This window comes from Nyctereutes procyonoides, unplaced genomic scaffold (assembly GCF_905146905.1).
Source record: "Nyctereutes procyonoides isolate TBG_1078 unplaced genomic scaffold, NYPRO_anot_genome, whole genome shotgun sequence".
In the NCBI taxonomy this organism is placed as follows: domain Eukaryota; kingdom Metazoa; phylum Chordata; class Mammalia; order Carnivora; family Canidae; genus Nyctereutes; species Nyctereutes procyonoides.
This window is the reverse complement of record NW_026575134.1, coordinates 33,753,789-33,781,325: the sequence shown is the minus strand read 5'-3', so window position 1 is coordinate 33,781,325 and position 27,537 is coordinate 33,753,789. Positions and strand designations below refer to the sequence as shown.

Sequence of the window (27,537 nt, the reverse complement as noted above, 5' to 3'; positions counted from 1 at the left end):
TCTTGGAGGCTGGCTGCCATAGATGGTTTTCACAGCAGTTGCCCAGGTGGGAGATAATGGTGGCCAGGCAAGAGTTGTCCAGCAAAGCTCTACTCGAAAGAGATGTCTGAGCAGAGATTTTCTTCTGTCATTGGCTGTTTGGTGTCCTGCTGCTATTTTGCAAATAAGTTCACAGAACCAAAAAATACTCCAATGATATAGCCTGTTGCGTTAGACTCTGAAGTGTTTTAGCCACATTGTATGATAACGATTTACTCAGCTTACTTTGGCAAATCTGTGATTATGGTAAGTGACAATACGATATAAGCCACGTGTTTCTCAATAATTTAAATAGCATCCCAATCTCTTGAGTAAGCCGTAGGAAAGATGAATATACTTCTATTACATTCATATTTTACAGAACACCTCTATTGCTCCTAAATTGCCTACTGGTCTGGTTGTCTGAACAGGCTTAATTTATCTCTCGCCCAGCCGTGCTCAATAAACTGTCATTCCTAGAGCTGCCTAATGGGAATGTGCTTTAAGCACAAGTCAATCGGCAAGATACCACTGATTCAGGAGCTTCTCTGCCAGCTTAGTGATTGAAGCACCAGGCAGACTGGTGTCTTTCAGCAATCAGAGCAGAATTATCTGTCAGAGGGAATAATTAACTTAACAGAATGTAGGCGGAATTCACTCTATTTAATTAGGAAAGTTGTCTATAGTGTTAAATTAGTTTCTCTGGCAGTTATTTCTTAGCTTTCTTTTGTTTCGACAAATGAAAAAAAAATCGTTGGAGAAGCAGCCTTGAGAAAGAAAAAAAAACAGAGTGTGTGCAGCAATTACTGTGGCCAGTTGACCAGGGAAGACTTATTTCCTTGACATCGTGCAAAAATGGGTGGCTTTGGTGCCAGAGAGTGAACTGAATGCTGTTATTCCGTTGACTGTTGTATTTTAAGAATAGTTGCCAGCTTTGGCCAAATTGTATTTTTTTCCTGAAAACATTTTGTCATAGTTTTGAAAGAATGGCTTTTACTGTTTAAATTCAAACCTCCACGGTTCTTTCCTAGCCCTTGATAATACAGTGGAAGAATGAATAGTATAGATCTTACATTTCAGAGAAATCCTTGAACAATAGTGAGCCCTTGGTACAGAACCAGATGCTATTGCTCCTGAGGTCCTTTTGAGGAAAAGAATGTCCTCAGGCTGTGAGCCTTACACAAATTCCCGCATGATCATGCAACTGCCCTACACAATAAAAATCAATGTGTTGATGTTGTGCTTCAGTGCCAGCGAGTGATGAAGAGGAAGGAGCGGTGCTTTTTGACAACTCTGGCAAGGCGGCTGCCGATCCCTTTGACACATCTTCCGGCTCTGTGCAGCTCATTGCAATAAAACCCACAGCCCTCCCTGTGGTCCATCCCACGTCGGACAGGAGCCAGGAGTCAGCAGCCCTCAATGGCGAGGTGAGCATCTGGTGACCAGTGCAGCCAGTCCTCTGGGAATTCAGACTAAGGAACAACCACCTGGGAGTACTGGGTGCAGGTTGTGTCCAGGTGTATATGGCTCTGTTGGTGGTTTCCACCCCTGTGTGTGCAGGCCTCAGTGGGATAAATCAGGACACAGGTTGGGTGTGTCCTGTTTGTTGGGTGATGTTTTTGAAGCATTGCCTTTCTCAGAAAGTCCCAAGGGAGTCTTTAAAAACTGTAGTTACAGGGGCACATGGGGGACTCAGCCAGTAGAGCCTATGAGGCTTGATCTTAGGGTGGTAAATTTAAGTCCCACTTTGAGGGTAGAGTTTACTTTAAAAAAAAATTTTTTTTAAACTAGTTTTGAAGAGAAGCATCAGAAATTCTCCCCCACCCCCTTACTCACACACCACCTTCTGTCTTCTTTGGTAATACTCTTAAACCTGTTTGTTATGGGAGGCCAACTGTAGTAGGATGAACTGATAAAGAGCCAGAGAAGATAATGTCAGACAGAGAGGAATGTGGCCTACTCTGTAGGCTTTGGAATGACTTTTACTCCTTTTAGCAAGCTTGAAACAACCCTTTGCCTACTTCCAAAAGGATATCAGCGCGTATCATGATGTTAATCGGTTTTCCTGAGAATCTGAAAAAAGTTGGTAACATACTCCAGAGAATGATGATTTGACCAAAGAGAACAGATGGATGGATGAATAGGAGGTATGGGCGGTTCAGAAAAGAGCAAGAAAGCAAGTCAGGTAACGAATATCTGAATGGTCAGTGGGCTGACAGTGTTGATGAGCTTTTAAGTTCATGTGTGTGGAACCTGCATATGAACATTTATCTTCCACGTGCTACCACATGCTTTGGTTTTTCTCTCTCATCCAACTACTGTGGTGATTGTTCATTCCATTTGTTTATATATGCTGCTCTTGTTACCTACCTAGAGGTGGAGATTTCCAAGGTTTTAGGTCCCAACTCTTTTTTTTTAAAACTTTATTTATTCATGAGAGACACAGAGAGAAAGACAGAGAGAGAGAGAGAGAGAGAGAGAGAGAGAGAGAGAGAGGCAGAGACATAGCCAGAGGGAGAAGCAGGCTCCATTCGGAGAGCCCGATGTGGGACTTGATCCCAGGACTCCAGGATCACACGCTGAGCCGAAGGCAGATGCTTAACCGCTGAACCACCCAGGCATCCCTAGATTTCCAAGGTTTTAAGTGTTTTTCCCATCACTCTTCAAGGAACATGCCAGTCCCCTATACCCCTGGGCATTGTAAACCACATCAGGGGCTCATCCTCATTCCTCCATCCAGGCCACATATAAAATCTGATTCAGAAAGCTTCTCTTGTTTTCTGGATAGGAAGACAGAGCTGGCTGAAAGGTGTGAGGGGTTGAGATTCATGTTTGTCTTTTGTTTTGTTTTGTTTTTTGGTCTACTCCTATATCTTCCCTAGTACCACGACCAAAATCAAGTAGAGTCTTGATTTCCTTTCCCTAAGTAGGCACTACCTCATTCCCAGGCAGATGTGAGAGGACAGGACTTCAGGCTGGAGCCATCATTAGGTTCTCTACCCCTCTGCCCAGAGTCAGGAGGGAGGAATCACATATGGTGATGGATGGATAGATGGAAGGAAGGATAGATGGACAGAGAAGGCCAAGGAAAGTAGAATCAGGAAGGGGCTAGCTACTCCAAGCAGAGCCCCATTCTTTCCAGTCTTGCCTCTGGTGCTAGGAGAGGCATGACTGACCATCAGGGCCAGAGCAGTGTGGTCACCCTCCCAAGGTGGCTGGGCTACATCCTTTGTGTCATAGTCCAATAAGCATCATGGATTCTCAGCACTGCCGATGCCTAGTGTTCCGAGGCTGCTGTGACCACAGACACCTCTTGGTCCTCTTGGCTTTGGTTTCCCAGCAAGCCAGTTTTTGGTCTATTGGAGGAAAGCGCCCCTGCCCTGGGAGCCTCACAGGCTGTATCAGGAGAGTCATCAGCCCGGGGTAGAGGCAGCTGGATCCCAGGAGTGGCTAACCCACACATCATAGATGCTCTTGTTGAGTGGCACCCCCTGGAAGAGAGCATCTAGATTCCAGAGCCATGCTGAGAGGCATAGGTTTCAAGGGTCACTCCCCAGTAGGCTGGGCTAGTTGAAGGGGTAGGCACAGGAGGGTAGAGTGTGGGTAGTAGTGGAACCAAGGGCATTACCACATTGGGAATGTAGATGAGCAAGTAGGAAGTGAGCAGCTGCCCAAAGGGAGGCCCTGTGATTCCCACTGGACAGTCCCTTAAGGTCTGGGGTCCCCTGCAGAAAGTGGAGGGGCCAGACTCTGTGCTCAGGAGAGAGGGATGAGGGCCTGTTGGTCCCCCCGCAACCAGGAAGTCTCTCCCTCCACTCTTCTAGGCCTGGGGAGGGGACAGGGGAGCCACAGAGGCCTCTCAGAGGGCAGGGGTGCAGTGGGCACCACCTCCTCCCCACTGTGCCCAGAACCAGCTGGAGCTGGGCTGCTCCGGGTGCCCTTTCCCTGGGATCTCATAGCAGAGGCTTTATGCCAAAGCCCTCACTGAGTGGTGGTTGGGAATTAGGCGGCCGTTAGGACCAACTGTGCAGCAGGTGGGGGCCCAGGTCCTTGGCAGAGTCACCCCGCACATCCCTGCTCTGCCAGCACCAGCACAGGGCCATGTTCTGCAGCCACAGCACCTCTGCTGGTTCATCAGGCTCACGATGACCACCCGGAGGTTGCCTTGGCCTGGGGCTTCCCAGGATCTTAGGCACCTCGCAGAAGCATCCATTGGAGGAGAGGTTATAGCAGGTGGAATCCTTCTAGTCCTTCTGGTCATCCCTGAAGAAGAGGATGTGGCCTGGACCTGATGGATGACAGAGCATGATGAAGCTGATGGGCCAGCTTCAGCCTGCGGGAGGGTGTGGCCTAGGTCACAAGGGCCATCCTGGCCAAGTAGGCATAGGGGGGCTTGTTGTGCCACAGATATCTCTTCTTCCTCCTCTTGGGGAGCTGGGAGGACAACTCTGACCTGGGAAGCCTCGGGCATGGGCTGCTGCAGGTCCCCATGCAAGGGAGACGAGCCACGTGGGCGGGGGCCTGGCCCCACGGTGGGCACAAGGCAGTGTGACAGTGTGGTGAGGCACGGCTGGGGGCCTGACATCGAAGGTTCATCGATTTTTATTTTTTTATTTTTTTTAATTAATTTTTATTGGTGTTCAATTTACCAACATACAGAATAACACCCAGTGCTCATCCCGTCAAGTGTACCCCTCAGTGCCCGTCACCCATTCACCCCCACCCTCCACCCTCCTCCCCCTCCACCACCCCTAGTTCATTTCCCAGAGTTAGAAGTCTTTATGTTTTGTCTCCCTTTCTGATATTTCTCACACATTTCTTCTCCCTTCCCTTATATTCCCTTTCGCTATTATTCATATTCCCCAAATGAATGAGAACATACACTGTTTGTCCTTCTCCAGTTACTGTGGCCAAGTTCAAAAAGGGTGTTGCCTGAGTTCTTCTCTGGGATTTTGATGGAATCTTGTCTCACATTTAGATCTTTCATCTATTTTGAGTTTATCTTTGTGTATGGTGCAAGAGAGTGGTCCAGTTTCATTCTTCTGCATGTGGATGTCCAATTTTCCCAGCACCATTTATTGAAGAGACTGTCTTTCTTCTAGTGGATCGTCTTTCCTCCTTTATCGTATATTAGTTGAGCATAAAGTTCAGGGTCCACTTCTGGGTTCTCTGTTCTGTTCCATTGATCTATATGTCTGTTTTTGTGCCAGTACCACACTGTCTTGATGAACACAGCTTTGTAGTACAACCTGAAATCTGGCATTGTGATGCCCCCAGATATGGTTTTCTTTTTTTAAAATTCCCCTGGCTGTTTGGGGTCTTTTCTGATTCCACACAAATCTTAAAATAATTTGTTCTAAGTCTCTGAAGAAAGTCCATGGTATTTTGATAGGGATTGCATTATACGTGTAAATTGCCCTGGGTAACATTGACATTTTCACAATATTAATTCTGTCAATCCATGAGCATGGAATATTTTTCCATCTCTTTGTGTCTTCCTCAATTTCTTTCAGAAGTGTTCTGTAGTTTTTAGGGTATATTTTGAGAACCATTTGAATGGTAAATGGTTCTCCAACCTTTTATTTTCAGGTTGTAGGTGTCCTTCTGTCTAAAATGAGTCTCTTGTAGACAGCAAATAGATGGGTCCTGTTTTTTTATCCAGTCTGAAACTCTGCGCCTTTTGATGGGGTCATTAAGCCCATTCACGTTCAGAGTTACTTGAACTTCTTCTTAAAGGGGAGTTTTAAGAGTCCCCCTTAAAATTTCTTGCAGAGCTGGTTTGGAGGTCACATATTCTTTCAGTTCCTGCCTGTCTTGGAAGCTCTTTATCTCTCCTTCCATTTTGAATGAGAGCCTTGCTGGATAAAGTATTCTTGGTTGCATGTTCTTCTCATTTAGGACCCTGAATATATCCTGCCAGCCCTTTCTGGCCTGCCACGTCTCTGTGGAGAGGTCTGCTGTTACCCTAATATTCCTCCCCATGAAAGTCAGGGACTTCTTGTCTCTTGCTGCTCTAAGGATCTTCTCTTTATCTTTGGAATTTGCAAGCTTCACTATTAGATGTCGAGGTGTTGAACGGTTTTTATTGATTTTAGGGGGGATCTCTCTATTTCCTGGATCTGAATGCCTGTTTCCCTTCCCAGATTGGGAAAGTTTTCAGCTAGGATTTGTTCAAATACATATTCTGGCCCTCTGTCCCTTTCGGCGCCCTCGGGAACCCCAATTAAACGTAGGTTTTTCTTCCTTAGAGTGTCATTTATTTGCCTTAATCTGTCTTCATGGTTCTTTAATTGTTTATCTCTTTTTTCCTCAGTTTCCCTCTTTGCCATTAACTTGTCTTCTATGTCACTCACTCGTTCTTCCACCTCGTTAACCCTCGTCGTTAGGACTTCTAGTTTGGATTGCATCTCATTCAACTGATTTTTAATTTCTGCCTGATTGGATCTAAATTCTGCAGTCATGAAGTCTCGTGAGGCCTTAATGCTTTTTTCTAGAGCCACCAGTAGCTGTAGAATAGTGCTTCTGAATTGGCTTTCTGACATTGAAGTGTAATCCAGATTTTGTAACTCTGTGGGAGAGAGGGCTGTTTCTGATTCTTTCTTTTGAGGTGAGGATTTCCTTCTAGTCATTTTGCTCAGTGCAGAGTGGCCAAAAACAAGTTGTATTGGAACACGGGGGAGTATCACTGGTCCGTCTAGCTGGTCTTCTGGGGGAGGGGCCTGTTGCGCTGATTTTCAGGTGTTAGCACTTGGGGGAGCTGCTCTGCCCCTGCCTGCTGCAGGGCTCAGCGGGGGTTGTTTACCCCGTGGGGCCCCAGGAGGAACAGTCGCAGTTGCTATGGCAACTCTGGAAGCCTGGATTCAGCCTCCGCAGGAACTACGGGGCTCGGGGCTCTCGGTTCTCCGTCCGCAGGGCCTGGAGGCTCCGGGGCGGGGCCACTGATCTGCTCAGCTCGGGGCAGGAGCGTCCTTGCTGTCCTGGGCCCTCCCGGCCTCTGCCTGTCCCGGGGGAGGCCGGATCCTGGGCTGTGTCCCGGCGCCCTGTGCTCCGGGGCCTGCGCTGTTGGATTCGCGCTCCCGCCCTGCAGCCCCCTCCGCGGAGCCGCCGCCCGAGCCCCTCCGAGCTGCTCCGGTCGGCCCCGCCGTGCGCGCTGCAGCCCTTAGGGAGCTCGGCGCACTCTCCCGGGGCGCAGGTGTCTGTTAGTGTCCCCGGGAGCCCGAGGGCATCCCTGTCCTCCTGGGTCCTGCTCCAACTCCCTGCGAGCCCCTTTCCGCCCGCCCGGGAAGGTTGGTGCAGCTCCTGCTCCTCCGGGACGGGGCTCTCCTGTCCTGGGGACACTCGCCCCGGCCTCAGCCCGGCTCCTCCGGGGCCCCTCCCCTTCGGAGGCCTTTTGTTCCTTTATTTCTTTTTCCCCGTCTTCCTACCTTGATAGAAGCGCGGACTCTCCTCACTGTAGCATTCCAGCTGGTCTCTCTTTACATCTCAGGCCGAATTCGTAAATTTTCAGGATGGTTTGAAGGTTATCTAGGTAATTTGGTGGGGACAGGTGATTTGGGGACCCTGCTCTTCCGCCATCTTGCCCCTCCCCCGGTTCATCGATTTTTAAAAAGAACTTCTCTGGTTATAAACTTACAGAGCACTTCTGTGCCGACTTCTCATTGGTTTTTTTTTTTTTTTCAACTTCCTTATATTTTAGATAAAGAAACTGTGGCCAGAGGGTCAAGTGGCTTTCTCAGAACCACATGGTTATTGTGATAGCCATGATATGATGTTCAGGCCCCCTGGCTCCCTATCCAGTGCTCCTTCCTTCTCTTTGCCTGACTGTGGCCCGTCAGTGAGAAATAGCATTGTGACTAAAAGAGTACAGACTCTCAAACCATGCTGCAAGAATTTGAAGCCAAGTTCTTCTATTTACCATTTATGTGACGTTAGGCAGGTTAGTTCATTTCTCGATGCCTTGGTATTTCCATGTGTAAAATGGGGTTCATGGAGGATCAAATGAGTTAATACAGGTAAAACGCTTAGAACAGTGCTTAGCACATAATCAGTACATTATTATTATAACTATTATTATTACTATTATTAATTAGCCAATGAATGAGGATTCATTGATCATTTACCATCTTAGGTTCCTTGGTTCTATAATTTGGGAACCTGTAAAGGTTCTTCTCAAAGCCAGTCATGCCTCCTGAATCTTTCCTTAGGCACGGTTCTGACACACAAGCCCAATGGTGAGAGGCCTCTGAGGCTGTCACTAATAAAATGGTAACTGCTCTTGATTAGGACATTGGCCCAGTATGGGCCCAGATAATGGTCACCACACCCGGATCTTTTCACCTCAGCCTCACCATGTGAATGTCATGGGGACACATTCTAGATCTCAGCTGAATTCAACATACAACTCCCTTCTCTTGCCAAGCCCATCACCCTGTCCCAAAAGGAAAACAGATGAACATTTTGCCTGTCCGGAAATGGATACTTGTTACATTTTGGTAGTTAAAGGAATGGATCTTGCTGGCATTTGGACTGGAAAAGAGCCCTCAACTGTTCTCTGTAATTTGCTGCCTTGTAGCATTTAAGGCAGATTGTCTTATAATTTTCTTCCTTCTTCTCTTATGGTTGGCTTATTTCAGTGAAAAAAAAAACACAACCCCAAAGCCATAAATTTTCCTTTTATGAATTATAGGTAATTCTTTTAAAGATTATTTTAAAGAAAGCATAATAACCACATAGAATGTTCAGAAGAAAAAAGAAAAATCACTATAATCTCACTACCCTAACATATCTTGTTTTCATTTTCTGTGCCTCCTCCCCAAACTTTTGGTCAAACTCGTGTATATTTTAGAATCTCATACAGACAACGTGTATCCTATGTCTTAAACATTTGCAGTTGTTGCTATTGTCTTTGGGATGATCACCGTTAATGACTTAGTTTAGTAGGTATCCCATTGATTGGAAAACTGATCGTTTATTGTTCAAATCTTCCAGATAATTTTTGGTTTTAGTTTTGGTTCTGGTTATTATATCTGAGTAATTTCATGCTTTACTTTTAAAACCTTTTAATTCTGAAATAATTTTAGGTATACTCAAGAGTTGCAGTAACAGTACAGAGAGCCCCATCCGCTCTTTACCTAGCTACCCCAAGTGTGAAAATTTTACGTAAACATAGAATAATTATCAGTCAAAACCAGGAAATTAACATTTGTGCTGTTTGATTGACTAATCTACAGCCCTCATTTGAATTTCATTGGTTTTCCCACTAATGTCCCTTTCCTGTTCCAGGATCCAGTCCAGGATCCCACTTGGTATTTAGTCATGTCTCCTCTAGTCTGGGACAATTCCGCAGCCCTTCTTTGTGACTATTCTTTATCTTTCATGACCATTACTCTTTTGAAGAGTACTGGCCAGTTATCATGGGCAGTGTCCCTCAGTCTGGGTTTGTCTGATGTTTTCTTGTGATTGGATTACAGTTATGCATTTTTGGCATAACCATGGGGATGATGGACCCTTTTGTGGGCATCATATCAAGAAGCCCTTGATATCTCTGACCACTGGTGATGTTAACTTTCATCTCTGATTTTGAAGCTCTCTTAGAATGTGGCTTAAGGAGAGATTCCAGAAATGGGATTCCTTGCTCAGAGGATGTCATCCTAGCTTCCTCTCTTGGCTAGTTTTGGTGGCAAGCAGAATGAGGGAACAATTAAGACCTGTGAAATGCTGCCAGCCTAAAAATAGCTTTAGGGCCCAGGGTAGGGAGATCTTTGCAAAAGCTAGAAAAAATATTCTGTATAAATAAAACATCTAAGGTAGAGCCTTTGTTAGTGAACTTTGGCTTAATTCTGTAGGTTGACCTCTATCTTATCGCTAGATGAATTTTCAGTTTATGAATTACAGAAAACTCTTTTAAAGATTAAAGAAAATATAATAACAACAGTATACATGGCTATATTAATATAGTCCAGTCTGATTACAAACAGCACTAATGATCTTTCATATTATCCAGTAGGTGTCAGGCTGATTTCATTGTTGAGCTCCGTTCGTGGGTGTAACATCCTCATTGTTTGTTATTTCTTTAGCATAGCCATCTGCTTGTATGTTTGACGGGTCAGGAAGTGTGTTGGCCAAGTTCCTTTCTATGTGACCGGACTGGCTTTGCCCTATAGGGTAGGAACTGACTGGCATTGGTGGCCATACAGGCTTCAAAATTATCAACCTCTCAAGAAAGATATAGATTGACAAAAATAAGCTCTTAAGTGCAGGTTGGTAGAGTGGAGAGACCTTAGAAACAGGTTCTCTGCTCTGCTTTCTCCTTCCATTCATCCCAACTCAGCCTCTTCAGGAAGTGGCTGTCTTATCCAGCTGGGCATCAGCTAAGTGGCCAGGGGAAGCTGTTGGGTTCCTCAGGGCTGGAGCCAAAAGTGAGGCACCAGGATCCAGCTGGACTTCCAAATCAGAAGATCCCATACTGGGGAACCAAAAGGTTTTAGGTGGGATTAGGCCGACGCCACAAAGGCCTGAGCAGAAGTGGGTGGACTAGGGAGAAAGAGGCCCTAATGGAAGGTCCAAGTGGCTTAGGTGAATGACAGGCTCCATATTATTTGTGGCCCACTGTTGTGGGCTGGTCTTGGAATGGGACACAAGTGGGTCTAGCTGGCTCAAAGGACCAGAGATGAAGCCTAGGACAACTTTTGCAAGAGTTGTGACCTGATGAAAACCTCCCACCTGTTGGCTGTGCCTGGTTGGATGTGGGCCTGAGACTCTCTCTCTCCCCAGGTAAACAAAGCCCTGAAGCAAAAGTCAGACATCGAGCACTACCGGAACAAGCTGCGCCTCAAAGCGAAGAGGAAGGGATATTACGACTTCCCCCCGGTGGAGACAAGCAAGGCTCAGACCGAAAGAAAAAAGATGTACGAGAAAACCCAAAAGGAAATCGAGCACGTTTTGGATCCAGATCCAGAACTGTGTGCCCCCTTCGCTGAGTCTAAAAACAGGTGCAGTGTCTAATGGTCCCTGTATATTAGTGGGATGAGGGTAGAGGGTGCGTTGGGTAACATATCAGCAGAGGGTGCCGATCTGGACCATGCTGGTCTGTGCAAGCTGGTGCTCCATAATGAATTTAGAAAAGAATAAAATTGAAGCTACTTAAAAAAAAATACTTGGGCAAACAACCATAATTGTCCTTTAGCTCAATAAGATTTCCAAGCCAGTAGCTGGGTCAGAGCTGGGTGAAGATAGAATAATATCACCTACCTGGTAATGCAATTTCCAGATCAAGGGACATTGGATTTTTCAATTAATTGAATAAGAAATGCAAATTTCATGCCTCACCTTTTCATTCAGCTTCAATAAGTACTTACCACCCAACTCCTTAGAGCTCTGTGCTGGGCTCATCTCTTGTATCTATAGATTTGTTCATTTATTTGACATTAATCATCACCTGCTATGGATTAGGCACCATGCAAGTTGTTGAATACTCTCATGGTCATGAGAGTCTCTCATGGTCTCTGCTTTTTCTTATTTATTCATTCATTCATTCATTCCACTCATTCAGCATTTTATGGTAGGCAAGACAGCCCAGTCACTGCTCTCATGGGACTTAAGGTCTGATGAGAAAAAAGATAATTACCCCGGAAGTTCGTTACTCACAAGTGCTATGGGTGTTTGCGATGTGATGGTCTATAAGGGGGACCTAGCTTCAGAGGGAGGGTCACAGGCCCAGGGGTTGGAATTGGCATTATCCCCAAGCGTTTTCGTTTTTCTTTTCTTTCAAGATATATTTATGTATTTGAGAGAAAGAGAGTGAGGAGGGGGAGGGGCACAGTGAGAGAGAGAATCTCAAGCAGTCTCCCCACTGAGCGCAGAGCCTGATGTGGTTCTCCACATAGGGCTTCATCCAAAATCCTGAGATCATGATCTGAGCCTAAATTCAGAGACACTTAACCAACTGGGGGCCCAGGCACCCTGTCATTATTCCAAGCTTTGTTGCTAACTAAGCAGAGAGTGACCTCACCCACTGGGTAAAGAGAAAGAGGCTAACAAAACTAAACATGGCCATCTTTCTGCTTTTCCACCCCATCTTCTAAAGCACATCCTTGGAAACATTTTCATGCTTTGAGATCATCCCTTTCAAGTATACATTCTCCTTGGCAACATGCCCATTGGCTTTGGGCCTGCTGGCTCTCCAATATACCCCATACATCCTATGGGGATGCACCCTCCACAAACAAGGTGAGATAGGACAGCGCCTGGCCTGAGCAGGTATTTTTTAAAAGCAAAATGATTATGTGACAGGCTTGGATGGAAGCCACAAAATCAAAATGGGAGGTGGGGCTTAAATTTATTAACGGAATTGACATAGTTTTGTTTTGTTTTTTTCAAAAAAGATCTCATTTATTAGAGAGAGAGAGCATGACCAGGGGGGAGAGGGAGAAGGAGGCTCCCTGGTCAGCAGGGGCATGATCCCAGGACTCTGGGACTATGACCTGAGCCGAAGGCTGACATCTGACTGAGCCACCCAGGTGCCCCAACATAGTTTATTTTTAATAAAGAGGGACTTCTAAGCCAGTGCTTCATTTACTATGCTTCTAAAGAGACTTGATGGGTATAAGCTAGTGGTCCAAAAATCAACACTTTGACAGGGGTCATAATACATGTGTCACCATGTTGGTAACTGTAGAACAAAGAGAAAGGTATGGATTTTATAGGAAGACTGGTGGCTTCTTTAGCTTAAAAGCTACACTTTTAGCTGCACGCCACACTTGGGGACATTATAGTTTAGCAGTCTCTTATAGACTGGGGCAGGGAGTAGTTTCCTGTTGCCACTTGGAAAATGAATCAAAGATCATGTGCAAATGAGAGGAACTTAGCTTGGAAAGTTCCTTGGGAAATACATACAAAATTTTGGTTGAAACTTTTCATAAAGAGCATGGACACAATTTTTCCTCCCATGGAGATGCATCCCGACTGCCCAGCAAAAGTTCAGGCAGGATCCTCACGGCCCTTCGCCAGCCTGCCCATGCTCTGAGTGTGTTCTCCATAAATGTCTGTGGAAGAAATGATTGAATGACTCTAAACATAATGTTAAAATTTTTTCAGTCAATGAAGGGGAAAATACAGAAGACCACAAGCTGGGTGAGGTGGGTGTAGGAATGGAGATGAGATCAGCAAGGTGTGAGGATGGGAAGGGAAGGGTTCACAAAGAGGATGCCCCGGTAAGCTAGCTCTGAGGTGTCATTCTTGTCACGCTCTGCTGTTGAGTCCAGGGGCTGCTGCCGGGTGTGGGGTATCTGTTGTCACGGATTGGGGTTACCTATTGACTGCCACTCACAGCTCAGCTCTGCAGAGCTTCTGCTCTCAGTGACCTCGCCGTGGCAAGGCACACGTGGGGGGACCCGTCCTCCCGTCCAGGGGTGGCATCAATAACCAGGGCTTTACCCTGAGACCTAAATGCAATCGCATCAAAGACAACATTTAGGTCCAAATGTTGACTCATCCCTGCATCTTTTAAAAGAGTCTTCACGGCTCTTTCTTTAAAGTCAGAAGAACACCCCCATTTTCATGTTATCTGCTCTTACCTAGAGGCACGCAGAAGACGTGATGTAACCGAGGAAAATGCTGGCAGAGTGTCCCCCCATAGATTCTCTTGGCTCCCCCTGCCCCCGTGCAGCCCGCATGCAGCGGCATCCTACTTCCTGGGAGCATCCGTGACTCCGATTCGGGGGCCTTGTCTCCGCAGCCCCCACCAGAAGCGCCGCACCGTTTCTGTGCCTGGAGCAGCTTCGGTCAATGACAGATGGGAGCTGATGGGTAAACACCCTGGCAGGAGAGCTCTGAGGTGCAAGCTACACTCGTGATAACCACGTTTGCTGGCTTCTGTGTTTGATGCTTTGACATCTGGGGGTCTGGCCAACTCTTTTTTTTTTTTTTAAAGATTTTATTTATTTATTCATGACAGACAGAGAGAGGCAGAGACACAGGCAGAGGGAGAAGCAGGCTCCATGCAGGGAGCCCGATGTGGGACTCAATCCTGGGTCTCCAAGATCACACCCTGGGCCGAAGAAAGGCACCCAACCACCTCCTTCACATAGGGCTCTCCCACTCTGGGCTCCAGTCCTCCAAACCCCCCCAACCCCCAAACCCCCGAAGCTTGGCTCCCACACCACTAGGAACAGCCCCTCTGCCCCCAGAGGCTGCTGAAATGGTTCCAGCAATCCAATCCAAAGCCTGTTTACCCTGCCTTGCCTGTTCCTTCCCCAAGAAACCACAAGAAAGGTCCTTCCTTGCCCACATTTTCCCCTCAGTCCTACTGTCTAGTGACTGACCCTGGTGCTTCCCCACGTGGCGCCCGGTGGCATGCCCCTTCCTCTTGGCATTGTGAGTGCAACAAGCTGTCTTTTCAATGGCAGCCGCCTCCTGATCCATTGGGCTAGGACATACCTAAATAAAGTAAAACCTACATTTTACCGCAACTATTCTCCATCTTTCTCCAGTAACTTTGAGCTCCCCGTTGCCCAAAATACCAATCTGCTCTATCTCATACCCTCTATTGGCCTCCTTCCCTTTCTGTCTCATTTTTCCACTTCCCAAACTTTGTGCTTCCTGGAACCCTTTCCCAGGTAAACCACTTGTCAAATCATCATCGAGCCTGCTTCCTGGGGATCCCAACCTAAGACAATAATAAAGACAGAGTTGCTCTCACAGAAGCAGAGCTGCTCCTCCTCCTTAGCGGCTACATTCCATTTTTATGGAACCCTGAGTTTCCTTAGAATGCAGTTTGGAAACTACTTTCTTAAATTATTGTGAGATTTTTAAAAAAACCCTAAAAAGTGCAAATAAAATTTATTGCTATCTACCCAGGAATAGTTTCAGAGGTAAAGATGCTTTTCAAGTTTGCAGGTTTCAAAATATATTAACTTTTAAAGAATACAGCAAAATGCCCACAAGAAAGAAATATACCTAGTGGAACTCTATTTGATTAAAATAAGTAATTCCTCTACCCAAGAGCCTAATTTATTTCTAAGTAGATGCTTACCCACCAGGCCATGCATGGGTGGTCTGGTCAATTAAGATCCACGTTAAATAGCAGCCTTTAAGCTGGGTGTCATAATGGAACATTGTCTTTGATGTAAAAGACTGGAGTGCACCCCAAAGTCTAGGTTCTCACCCAGGTTCTTGGTTCTTGAAAGGGCTCACACAATCTTGCTATTGTGTTTCTAATACTTCCAAAATAGCCTGCTTAAATGTCAATTGCTAATCCTAGTGTTTATTCCCCCAACCATCCTTATTAGTAAATCTTTTCTAAATGAGTTAATTGGCAGTCTCAGGACAGTTGTAAAGTCAGCTTTTTCAAAAAGTGATTTGTAATTAGGTCAAGGAGGAGAATTCTTTGGGGTCTGCCTTAAAGTGTGAATCACTCTATTTCATAAGGTTGTGCTCCATTCCTAAAGGAAGCTTCTAATTACAAATAACCATAGGGCACAGTTTATAATATTAGGTTTAAGCTCCTATATTAGGATTCTTTGGGTTGCAAGTGGCAATCCAGAACAAACTGGTTAAATAGAAAGAGAATTTGTCATTGAATGCAAAAGGTCGAGGCTTCAGATATGACTAGATCCAAAGGTTCATACAATGTCTTGTCCTCTCATCACTCTTTGCTGGTTCCTGTTCAAGCTCTGACCTCATAGTGGCAAACTGGTTGCCAGCAACTCCTGGCCTATATCCTATCTTCTCAGAAACTTCAATGTCAAGAGAATGCCTCTTTCCTGGTTGCTCTAGCCAAAGCCCTGAGACTCAGTCTCATTGGACCAACTCATGTGCCTGTCCTCTGACCAGTCGTTGTGGCCATGGGGCTCTGATGCATGATTCTGCAAGCCAACTCCTTCAGGAAGGGTAGCCACCCAAGAATATCACAGTGCCCCTCCCAAATGAAGGTTATCATGGGTTTCAGGCAAGTGGAGATCGCAGAGGTGGTCTAAATAGGTGTGAGCTCCTCATGGTGAAGGGGTGGGTCTAATAGTGTTTATTTTACTGCCCAGGCTAATTGCAAGGGTAGTGTTTTGTCTTGGGAGTTCTAATGTCTGTTCTAAACTAACAGTGTGTGACGGTCATGCTAAAACTAACTGGGTGTGTGATCATGAAAAGGTGTGTCTATGTCTACCTGCCAGGATTCTGGCTTCCTGCGTAGTCCCTGGGAATAAATAATGCAACCTTTTCACCTTCAACCCATGAATGGATGGAATCTTAGAATGGAGGCATAAAATAGTTGGTGTCTGGGGAATTCTCTGAAGATAGATGCTCTGAAATGCCAGTTATTCACGAAGAGAAATGTACAGTTGGACATGGTACTGCAGTATCATGTGAAACCACCTATCCCCAAGGGGGCCTTACTCCCCACTTGTAAGAGTTGCCTCGTGTGGAAAAAGAAAGCACAGCTACAACCCTCACCATATTTCTGTTTGTTTCTTCTTCCTCATAAAGAGTCCTCAAAAGGCAAGTGTGAACAGTGGTGACAAATGTATGTATTCCCTAAGGGAGCTGAATAGAGCCTCTCAACATGCTGACTCCCTGGCTTGGAATGTTCTGTGCAGGATTAGCATGTGACAGGCTCTCTTTGGGTCTCAACTAAACTGTCCTCTCTCTAGAGAGGCCTTCCCTAACTGTCCTATCTAAAGTTGTCCCCTCTTTTAGCCATCTTCTATCACATCTTATTTTTCTTACTAGCACTCATCATCCTCTGAAATAACCATGTGAATTGTTTATCTCCCTCATTAGAATGGAAGCTCCAGGGGAGCAGGACCATGTCTCTCTTGTTCATTGTGAATCCTTATCATCTTCCACAGTGCCTGGCACATGGTAGATACTCAGTAAATATTGGATAGATGGATGGATGGACGGTTGGGTGGATGGGTGGATATGCTCCAAACTGCCTCTTGGTTTATGGCTCCTTAGCCCAGAAAGAAATCTGGGGAAGGTAGAAAAGAAAATCTGTCAATATTCAAGTATTAAGTGGCCCATTAGCCGCAGGGTTTATTAACTCAGTCATAGAACCCTGCGTGTGAAATCAGAAAGATTAAAAGGAGCAGCAGGCTCCTGAGTCAAGGGTCAACCAGAGCAAGTCTGTTCTTCTAGCATTATCTGTCCTTGAGGTCAAGGGAGAGAGAGCCCCTGGCCTTGCCAGCAACAGAATTTCAGATGAAGCTGTAGCGTTGCAATTGGTTATCCTTACCTGGTTTCCATAAGAAGAGGATTTACAATTAAGCCAAATGGTTACATCATCTGGGAAAACAAAAAACAAAAACAAACTTTGATTCCACTATTCCTATGGCCTCTGATGGCCAGAGAACAAATAGCATGAATCCTGAGATCTGCAAGGCAAATCCAAATCCTTCATTGGTTGCCTGTAGTTTGGATCAGTGGAGAATTCCATCTGTCAGGGCATTTGCTGCATCATAACAGTTGTTGAATTTTCTTCAGGCAACAGATGAAGAACTCTGTCTACCGAAGCCGGCAGTCTCTCAACAGCCCGAGTCCGGGGGAAACAGAGATGGACCTTCTGGTAACCCGAGAGCGACCCCGGCGTGGAATCCGTAACAGCGGATATGACGTAAGTCTCTGCTTTGCTTTCCCCTGAAAACCAAGGAGATAGAGCGTCCCATAATGTCTTGCTTTGCTCTATATTTGTGGAATTTAAAAGTGCACCCAAATGTTTTCTATTTTATTATTCCTTGTTACCAGTTTTGCAAAGGAAGACTACTTGGAATGTCTCAGAGTAGCAAATTATTGCTAAGAGGATTTTGATCTCTAAATCCAGCCATTTGATGAATAGTACATTATTGATCTTAAGTCAACAGTGATTCTAAATGTCCTTAATTTTTTCCCCTCTGTCCTTAAAACTCAGTAGGAACCACGACTGTGGGTAAGAATTCATTTGAACACAGGCTTCTTTTCATCCATAGCAGTTTTGAGGAGTTGGATTTGTTCCTGATTTCATAACTCCTCAATATGCCATGGAAACAATCAGATGTCCAACAGAGCGATTTGGTGATTTCATATGATGAAGCCCAGGTTTATATGCAGTCATGTCTCCAAACCGCAAAAATTGTTCTAATCGCATCGAATTTCCTCAGATGAGGAGCTATAGTGGGGTGTCTTGTATCCAATGGCTCACATCCTGCTAATGTAGTTGCACCCATGAGCTCACATCAACGCTGCTCTGAGGAGGTGCTCAGTAATGCATCACCCTGCCCCAGAACTTCACATGCCCTTAAATCTACTCTTAGGTTTTATGAAACAGGTTTTTTTCCCATTCTCCCAAAACATTTCTCTAATTACGAATAAAAGTTTTTTGTATCAAAAGTTATGATTCAAAAATGTCTGGATAAAGTGTTGTTATAATCTGTGAGGTTGTAATTTGAAAATGACTCTTGATTTCGTAAATATATTCTGCTAATTTGAAGGCAAGAAGGTCCCCCCACCCCCACCCCAGGATTGGTCATTGTTTGCCACAAAAGCTTAAAGTGGGATTTTAATGGAACCTTAAAAAACAGAGATATTGTACCTAATTTGAACTTCTAGTTTACCTGAGATTAAGACTTGATGTTTGTGTTGATGGTGATAACCTTCTCTTTTATTTGTTTTCCTTTTTCATATAAAACCAATTGATAGTTTCATAAAATGCTAGATACTTTGGGCAAATTTCTTTTCCCCTCCAGGTGAAATTACTCAACGTTAATATTTCTCCTCATAAAAATATTTTTTATACTAAACCCGGTCACTAATTTGATAATCAGCCTGTGGTTAAAAATCAGGTATTTGAGTTCTCCAGTTAATCTATCCCTGCCAACAGTGAATATTTTTCCTTCAAGCCGATAGTTTGGGGGACTTATTTTGCTCAGACATACCCAAGGTTTATGATAGGATTCTTTTTTCTTTTTTTCAGTATGATAGGATTCTTAATGTATTTCGAGATTGGAATTAATAGGTCTCTTGTGAGATTCTAGGCACAGACCTTTTTACAGTTTGAGGAAATAGGACAGTTTCCCTATTAGTCTTGAAAAGGGGGAATCCGTGCAGGTTTTTTTTTTTCGTGCAGGTTTTTTTTTTTTTTTTTAATTTTTTTGTTTATTTATGATAGTCACACACAGAGAGAGAGAGAGGCAGAGACATAGGCAGAGGGAGAAGCAGGCTCCATGCACCGGGAGCCCGACGTGGGATTCGATCCCGGGTCTCCAGGATCGCGCCCTGGGCCAAAGGCAGGCGCCAAACTGCTGCGCCACCCAGGGATCCCTCGTGCAGGTTTTTTTAACCACTATGCCATGATTTGTAGTACTGACTTAATACTTTTAGAGTGCCGTGTTAGTACGTTACTTACGGCGACAGAAGGAGAAGGATGATTTTTAAAAGGTTGCTCACCCCTCACAAACATGTATGAATATTCCAATTATAGATTGCTTCAAGGGAAGCCCACTTCATTCTAATAGGTTTTTCTTAAATATACATGTCCTGAGAATTGCATGTGGTCTCTGAAACATAAGCAAAGATAAGTTTCTCTAAGCCAAAGTGATCATCTAGGGACCAGTTTTACGAGTTTAGACTGTCGTGTTCCTGCTTCTCCTCTTGTGATCACATGAAAAATAGCTATCATTTACTGACTGTGCATGATAGACCAGCCTCTATTCCAGTCTTTTTATTTGAATTATCTAATTGAATTTTCATAGGCAATCAGTCAGGGAAACACCCTCCTCACACCCCTTGTACAGGTGGGGAAACCAGGGCACAGAGCGGTTATACAGTTTGTCTACCCAACTCCAGAACCTATCCTCTCAACCACCATGCAGTAGGGCTTCCATATAAATTCATCACACTGGGGATCCCTGGGTGGCGCAGCGGTTTGGCCCAGGGCGTGATCCTGGAGACCCGGGATCGAGTCCCGCATCGGCCTCCCTGCATGGAGCCTGCTTCTCCCTCTCCCTCTCCCGTGTCTCTGCCTCTCTCTCTCTCTCTCTCTCTCTGTGACTATAATAAATAAATAAATAAATAAATAAATAAATAAATAAATAAATATTAAAAAAAATTCATCACACTGTATCACATCATCATATATCCTAGACTTCTGCTCTCACAGAGAAGCTGGATGTCAGGTCTCACAGGACTTCTTGCACGGATAACTCACACAAGCAAAAAAAATGGACCCGCCGATAAAGGAGGAAAGGAAGAGAGTCATAGCTTTAAGCAATGCATTCATTTTCCAAACTCTTGATTTTCTAAAAACGCCAGGGCCCTCCTGACAAAAGAATCCCATCAGCCCAGCAGTGAGCAGGTCATTCGGTTGGAAGCATATCATTCCTCCTACTGCGTCTGGGGAGCTGAAAGCCAGGCCCAGATTTCCCGTCATTTCTGCCAGATTAGGGAACACCATGGGGATCTGCTCCTTGACCTGGTAGAAACAGAAGCACTGGGAGATTGATTCAATTTCTTCAAAGCTGACCGTGTTAGAATCCCTACAGGAAAGGCTGTATGTAGAAGTAAAGGAGTAAATAAAGAAGCAAACCAACACAAAGCAGAGGCAAATCTTAGCTCCAGGACTGAGGGCAGCCTGGAATTGTTTGAAAATGTTCCCATAGAGCAGGATGTGTTGGGACCTGCCCAAGAGAGACTCTTGGCTCCAAGGGATTTGAGAATCACTGTGTTTTGCAGGAACAGTTCTTCTTCTTTTCTTCTTCTTCTTTCTTCCTTCTTCTTCTTCTTCATTTATTCATGAGAGAGAAAGAGGGAGGAAGAGACAGAGGGAGAAGCAGGCTCCCCCCATGGAGCTGGGAGCCCGATGTGGGACTTGATCTCAGGACCCTGGGATCATGAGCTGAAGGCGGATGCTTACCAACTGAGCCACCCAGGCACCCCTGCAGCAACAGTTCTTAACCTCTTGGGCCGTCTGACAGCTAAGGGAGGCAACACACTCCTAGCAGTTCCTGAGGCTCACCTGGCGAGTAATTTTCCAGAAGGTGGCACCCCCTTTGAGATGAAGGCGCGATTTTAGAAAGATGTCCCAAACCAATCCCTGCTAAAAGGCCACGCCGTATTTTTAAGCTAACTTTGGCCTTGAAATGAATTCCTCCCAGTGCACAAAGCAGGTTTCCCCCTATCAGCCAAGTCAGTAATCCCTTTATGTGGTTGAGGAATCAACCTTTGCTTCCAAAGGACAAGGAATAATCAAATAACTCCCCAGAAATAAAAAAGCATCTCTTCAATCTCAATTTGTGTGTGGAGTTTAAAAATGTGACAGGAATGGGGTCAGCTAAGTGCCTTGGCTGTTAGGGAGACTCTGAAATGGAAGGTTTGAATTGTAACTTTGAAAATGAATACTCCCCAGGGCATGGGAGTGGCTCAGTTGGTTAAGGGGCTGCCGTCTGCTCAGGTCATGATCTCGGGGTCCTGGGTTCGAGTTCCGCATCTTGCTCTCTGCTCAGTGGGGAGCCTGCTTTTCCCTCTCCCTCTGCCCCTCCCCATGCATGTGCTTCTGTGCTCTCTCTTTCTCTCTCTCTCTCTCTGTGTCAAATAAATAAAATCTTTAAAAAAAAAAAAAAAGAAAAAGAAAATGAATGCTCCCCTCTCAGAAGTAGAGATCTTTACAGGCTCCTTGCTTTAGGTTTCTCTCCAGCACCTTGTCAAAGCTCCACACCCCAGGGGTGCTCACCAAGCCTTCTCAGGGAAACCCTGAAATGTGGCCAGAGTGTCTGAAAATGTTAAGGAGGATGATTGATCCCTCGATGCCTCTCAGAAGAGGGGATGTTGGGACGCCTGGGTGACTCAGTGGTTGAGCATCTGCCTTCGGCTCAGGTCGTGATCCCGGGGTCCTGGGATCGAGTCCCACATCAGGCTCCCTGCGGGGAGCCTGCTTCTCCCTCTGCCTGTGTCTCTGCCCCTCTCTCTGTGTCTCTCATGAATGAATAAGTTATATTAAAAAAAGAAGAAGAAGAAGAAGAGAGGATGTTGAAGGTTCCACTGGAGTGACCACAATCACTGGCCATTCCAGAGACGTTCTTCAGGGAAATGATTGGAAATGTTAGTGAAAAACCAGCTGATTTTGCAATTGAGAAGTAGACCTACAAAAAGGGGGGACTGTGTCAGGCAGGGTCCGCTGCAGAAACCAGAAGACCTCGAGCTCTTTGAACAGACCAAACGTGCCCACGAGGAGTTAGGTGCTCACCAGGGCATCGGAGGGGGAGACCAACCCGGGGCTGGGGGAGCTGCCTCCACCCCCCATCCCCCAGCAGGACAGGACAGCAGGGGAGGTGGGGGCTCCCTGGGCACTACCAGGGACTCTGCACACCAGGCCTCCCGCTGACAGAAGCCGGGTCTCGGGCACCGCCACCGCCTCCCAGGGGACCATGAGTCAGTGATGGCCCATCAGCCTCACTGTCCCCTCCACAGATAAAAGAGAGAGGAGAGGAGAATTCCCAGCAGAGCAGAGCAGTACTGGGAAGCGGTGGGGAGAGCTAGAAGAGGCACGTGTGGCAGAGGGGAAGACGGAAGCGTCGCTCAGAGCTCGGTCCCCACGGAAAGTATTGGGCTGCCCTAACACTGCATGATGTTCCCAGTTAGGGTACATGATGTTAGGTAACGTTTCCAGGCATTACCCTGGGGGCAGCCCCACTCTGGGGGGAGAACCAGCGATCCAGGTAGTGGTTGCAGAACCCAGTCTAAACATTTTCTCCTTCAGAATCTTTTCCTTGACCCCATACCTATGGGTCTTGGTTTCTTTGGGAGGCAGATGGCTGGATTTGAGGATTTTGTCCTTCACTTCAGAGGCAACCTGCTTGTTGTCCCCTGGACTGGGCGCTCTTATGTTGACCCCGCTCTCATCACCATCACCCCCTTAGCATCGCACCCAGAACCGTTTTACGTGTGTCCTCCCGTCTCAGCCCTTAATCTCCTCCTACCTCTGCCATTTAGCTTCAGCTGTTCATAAGCCTGGCTTGCTGTGTCATCTCAAGTTAAGTTAGGGGCTTGTAATCCTAAGGAAATACCCGTTAATAAGAAGTCCATCTCCCTGGCTGAGCCCAGGGCAGAGAGGTGGAGGTGTTGGGTGGTTGGGGCCTTCTGGTATAGGCCAGATTTCACCAGGCCTTGGCTCTCCAGACACTTGCTAACCCCTCAAAGATAGATGCCACTTGGCAAGTGGGGAGCAGGAGGTGGATTCTTGTGGGCAGATTTGAGAGGGAGTGGGCCAGGTTTCAGGATGGCCTCGTGACCCCACTTGGAGCCAGGCCTCCCTTACGGGTCCAGGACTTCCCTACCATGTGGGCAGTTTCCCACTGGGCAGGAGACAAGCGACTTCCTCTCTGTTGCAAGCCCGCAAGTGCCATCTGCCTTTTCACTCTCTGATTCCCTTGCTCTGAGCACTGCCCGCTTCTACTCGTGGTGCCTGCCTACCCGTCTTGCTTCTTCTGGACTCTGAGACCTCATAGCCGCCTTTTGGCGGGGGGGTTGGGTGGGGCAGGAAAGCAGAGTCTATTGAGCAATAGTCAAAGCTCCCAGACAGGGAGGCGACCTGAGAGGGTTGCCAGAGACCTCATAGCCTCTTATTGCAGGCCAGGGTCCCCTGTGTGCTCTGGGTGTGGACACCTGCAGGGGAAGGAAGGAAGCAGGAAAAAGCAGAGCTGAGATCTGGGCTGTGGTACAGCTACTACAAGGCCTCAGCTCAGCCCTCGTGGGCCTGCCGAGTTGTTCCAAGCGTGCGTGAAGCATCTGGGCTCTTGTACTCCAGCGCTGACCGGTCACTGGGTGTCCTTGGGTCAGGCAGCTCTCTTTAGCCAAGGACAATTCCTGTGGAGGGAGTTGGCATTGCCGATTGCCACCAGCGCCCAGGGAGAGCAAAGACCGTTCGCAGCTGGTGGCAGCGTGCCCAGCAGCTGGAGGAGAGGGCCCCCTGGCCTGAGCAGAGTGCCGCTCCACGCTAGACCCCCCCCGGCCCCGGGTGCTCCTTAGCCCCCGTGGGACCCCGAGCCCCCGCTGGAGCCGGAGGCCAGAGGACTAATGAGAATTCCTTGGGAACTGCCACCGCTCTCATTTCCTCTGGCAAACATTTACCCAGGGCTGTGGAACCATGTGGCATCCGTGAATTCAGCAACGCGGGCCCTGAAAGACAAAGGGAAACATTTAAACGCCAAAAAATTAGCTTTTGCATATATTCTGTTCATATTGTACATTAGAGATGATTCATTTCTTTTCAGGTACTACTCTGTAAGATTGTATACACGGCAGGGTGGGGGGGCCTGCCTTTGGCTCCTGGGATCCGGGTCCCCCACCCCCACATTAGGCTCCCTGCTTAGCAAGGAGTCTGCTTTCCCTTCTCCCACTGCCTGCAGCTCCCCTGGCTTATTCTCTCCCTCTCTCTCTCTCTCCCTCTCTCTCTCTCTCTGTCAAATAAATAAAATCTTTTTAAAAAAAAAACAAAACAAGGGCAGCCCGGGTGGGTCAATTTAGCGCCGCCTTCAGCCAAGGGCCTGATCCTGGAGACCCAGGATCGAGTCCCACGTCACGCTCCTACATGAAACCTGCTTCTCCCTCTGCCTGTGTTTCTGCCTCTCTCTCTCTCTCTCTCTCAAATAAATAAATAAATAAATAAATAAATAAATAAATAAATAACAAGATTATATATACACACCGTGTATGCTGTACCACAGGGATAATTTAAGGGCCTTTCCAAGATTTTACTTTCTTTGACTTTTTTTTTTTTTAACTTTCCCTGATTTCTACTTTCTCTGCTGGCGTTAGCATGCAAGCCCCACAGGTGATTCCACTGCACTACCTGGGCCAGGCTCTCTGGAGAAGAGAAAAATAGAGTCCCCTGAGCGCTTGCCCCCGGTGCTTTTCCACACTAGGGGAGAGGACAGGTGGGAACAGGAGCAACAGGCTGTGGCAGTGAACTTGTGTAGGAGGAGGGAGATGGGAGACCTGTTCCTGTCGGTGCCACAGCTGCGACCCGTCCAGTCCCCAGTACTGACCACTGAGCAAGCTGCCAAACAGCTGACAGAGGAGTCCTTCTAAAACCCACCTTATTTCAAATCCTTCAGTAGCTCCCGACAGCTCTCGGGGTAGGATTCAACCCTCAGCTTGTGGCTCAGGACTCGTCTGCTCTGGCTGGCTCGGGCTTGCCCTCCAACAGATGCTCGTCACCTCCTAATCCGCCCTTGGCTCCGGCCCTACGTGCCCTTCCCACATTTGTCATGTGGACCTGTGTTCGTCCCTCTGCTCAAGACATCCTTTCCCACCTACTTCAAGCAGCCAGAGTTTCTCAGTCTCAGCACTGTCGGGTTTGGGGCTGGATAATTCTCTGTGTGGAGGGCTGTCCTGTGCATTGTAGGATGTTTGACAACATCTCTGGCCTCTCCCACCAGCTCCCATAGCACCTCCAAAGTTGTGACAACATGTTTCCAGACATCATGCTGAGGGCAGACCCACTCTGGGGTAAGAACCAGTGATCCCAGGCAGTGCTTACAGAACTCAGTCTAAACATTTTCTCCCCCAGAGTCATTTCCTTGTCCCCATATCTATGAGTCTGACTTGGGGTACCTGCCCTAGTAGCATCTGGGACTCAGCCCCATTGAAGCCCTCACGCCTGGTCTTCCATCTGTAGATTTCCTTGTGTTATTTTCCCCATTTGACTCGTCAAGGACAGGAATCATGTTTTATTCATCCTGGAAACCTCAGCACTGTGAATAGGAACCGGCGCATAGTAAATTCAGTGTCTCTATTTGTTGAGCAAATGAACAAGTGTGTCAACCAGAAGAGGTGACTCCTGAGCTGAGACTTGAAAATATAAGGCAGATTTACAACTCTGAGCCATATAAACATTTGATGTGACTGGCTTATGAAAAGCCTAGACAAATGTCTGTAATTGTTTTAAGTTCCATCTAAATAGTGGTTATCAGTTAGGATGTTTTGCCTAAAATAATAGAAAACCCCTCATCAATTGATCTTAAATAAGGAAGGGAATGTATTGGGTACAATAAATCCAGGCACGATTTGATTGAGGCTCCAGTTACATCTCTGTGCATTGTGCAGTACTGTCCTTAGGTGTCGGCTTCATCCACAGGTTGGCTCTACTGGGAAGTGGCTTCAGTGGCCCTGGCCCCAAATCTCCATACTACATTGTCCAGAAGAGAAAGAATCGCTTCTTTCCAACCATGAAACAGAGCCAGTGGCTTTTACTCTAACTGAGCCTCCAAAGGTCAACTGCCCACCCCTGTATCCATCGCTATGGCAATGGGGGTGGAAGGCTTACTCTGATTTAACCCAGTCAGACCTCACCAAGGTTGCTGGGGCAGGCTAGTTGCCCCCAGACCCCTTGGCTAAGACGCAGGGAGAGCAGCTGATGCGTGCTGAGTCCATCACAGTATCCAGTACGTGAGAAACATGGGTAGTTGGGCCTTTAAAGGAGCAAAACCAGCATAACCTTCCATGTCTCTCGTCCCTCCAGTCTTAGCCTCTCATCTTTGGTTGGCCCTCTGTAAAAAGATAGTTGAGTGTGGTGAAGAGGCAGTGACCACTGTTCCTTGTGGGCTCAGGATGGCCTGGCTACAGTCAGAGGTTGTGTTTTAGGGGCAGCTAGAGGGAAAAAGAGGGATTTGGTGGATGTGGCTTTTTCAAGACCTGAAAAGAGAAAAAAAGGAGATCTCAGTGGGTGGTTGGAGAGAGGCTATTTTGCTATGGAATGGTGTGGACTCTCAAAACTGACCTGTCTCCTTGCTGCCCACAGAGCCAGCTCAGCTAAGAAGATGAGCAAAAGCAGGCGATGGCTCCCCTCAGAAGCGCACAGTGAAATAGCTTCCCATGAGCCAGAGCCATTCTTCTGTGTTTACTTTCAAGTTGAATCCTTTTCAAAAGATATTTTTAATTGACTGTAGCTCATGTATCAGCGTTAGCAAGCAGTGCTGTGTAATGGTCAAGCTCGTGGCCTCCAGAGCTCGGCTGGCCTCAAATTGCAGCTCAGCTACTTCCTAGCAGCGTGGATTTGGGTTACTCCACCTCTCCATGCTTTAGTTTTCTCATCTATAAGATGGGGATGCCTACCTTCTAGGGTGGTTGTAAGAATTAAGTGAGATAATGCAGGCAAAGCACATAGAAAACACAGTGAACATTAGCTGCTTTAACTATGGCTAACAGATTCCATGAGGGAGAAAGGGAGACTATTTTTTGTCTCTCTTCCATCCTAACCCTGTAAAAGACATCTCAGGACTGCAGTGAATTTTGTCACACGTTGTGATGTTGTGATTTATAATAAGAAATATCTATTTGGTTTCCATCCACTATTCCGAGCTCCAAAAACTTTGGAATTTCCTAAGCATTGAGAATTTTAACGTATCTTCTGTTATGTTAATAAGGTGACTTGGAAAGCACCTAAGGGCAGCGGCTGGTTGCCCACAGAGCCAACTGTGAATATGATTAAGGGATTGGAACTTTCGGTGAAATTTGCAATTTTGCTGAGACCTTTAAAAATTCCATTTGCATGCCTGTTGC

The 27,537-nt window shown here is 46.5% G+C and overlaps 1 protein-coding gene across 1 annotated transcript in view; it reads left to right on the top strand.

The window, feature by feature from the left end:
* Positions 1 to 27,537, top strand: part of KIAA1549L (KIAA1549 like) — a 256,705-nt gene that overhangs the window by 202,247 nt on the left and 26,921 nt on the right. Inside the window, exons 17-19 of the mRNA XM_055300923.1 lie at positions 1,267 to 1,445; positions 10,792 to 11,009; positions 17,491 to 17,620. Coding sequence (XP_055156898.1) covers positions 1,267 to 1,445; positions 10,792 to 11,009; positions 17,491 to 17,620 — 527 coding nt within the window. The remainder of the gene's footprint in view (positions 1 to 1,266; positions 1,446 to 10,791; positions 11,010 to 17,490; positions 17,621 to 27,537) is intronic.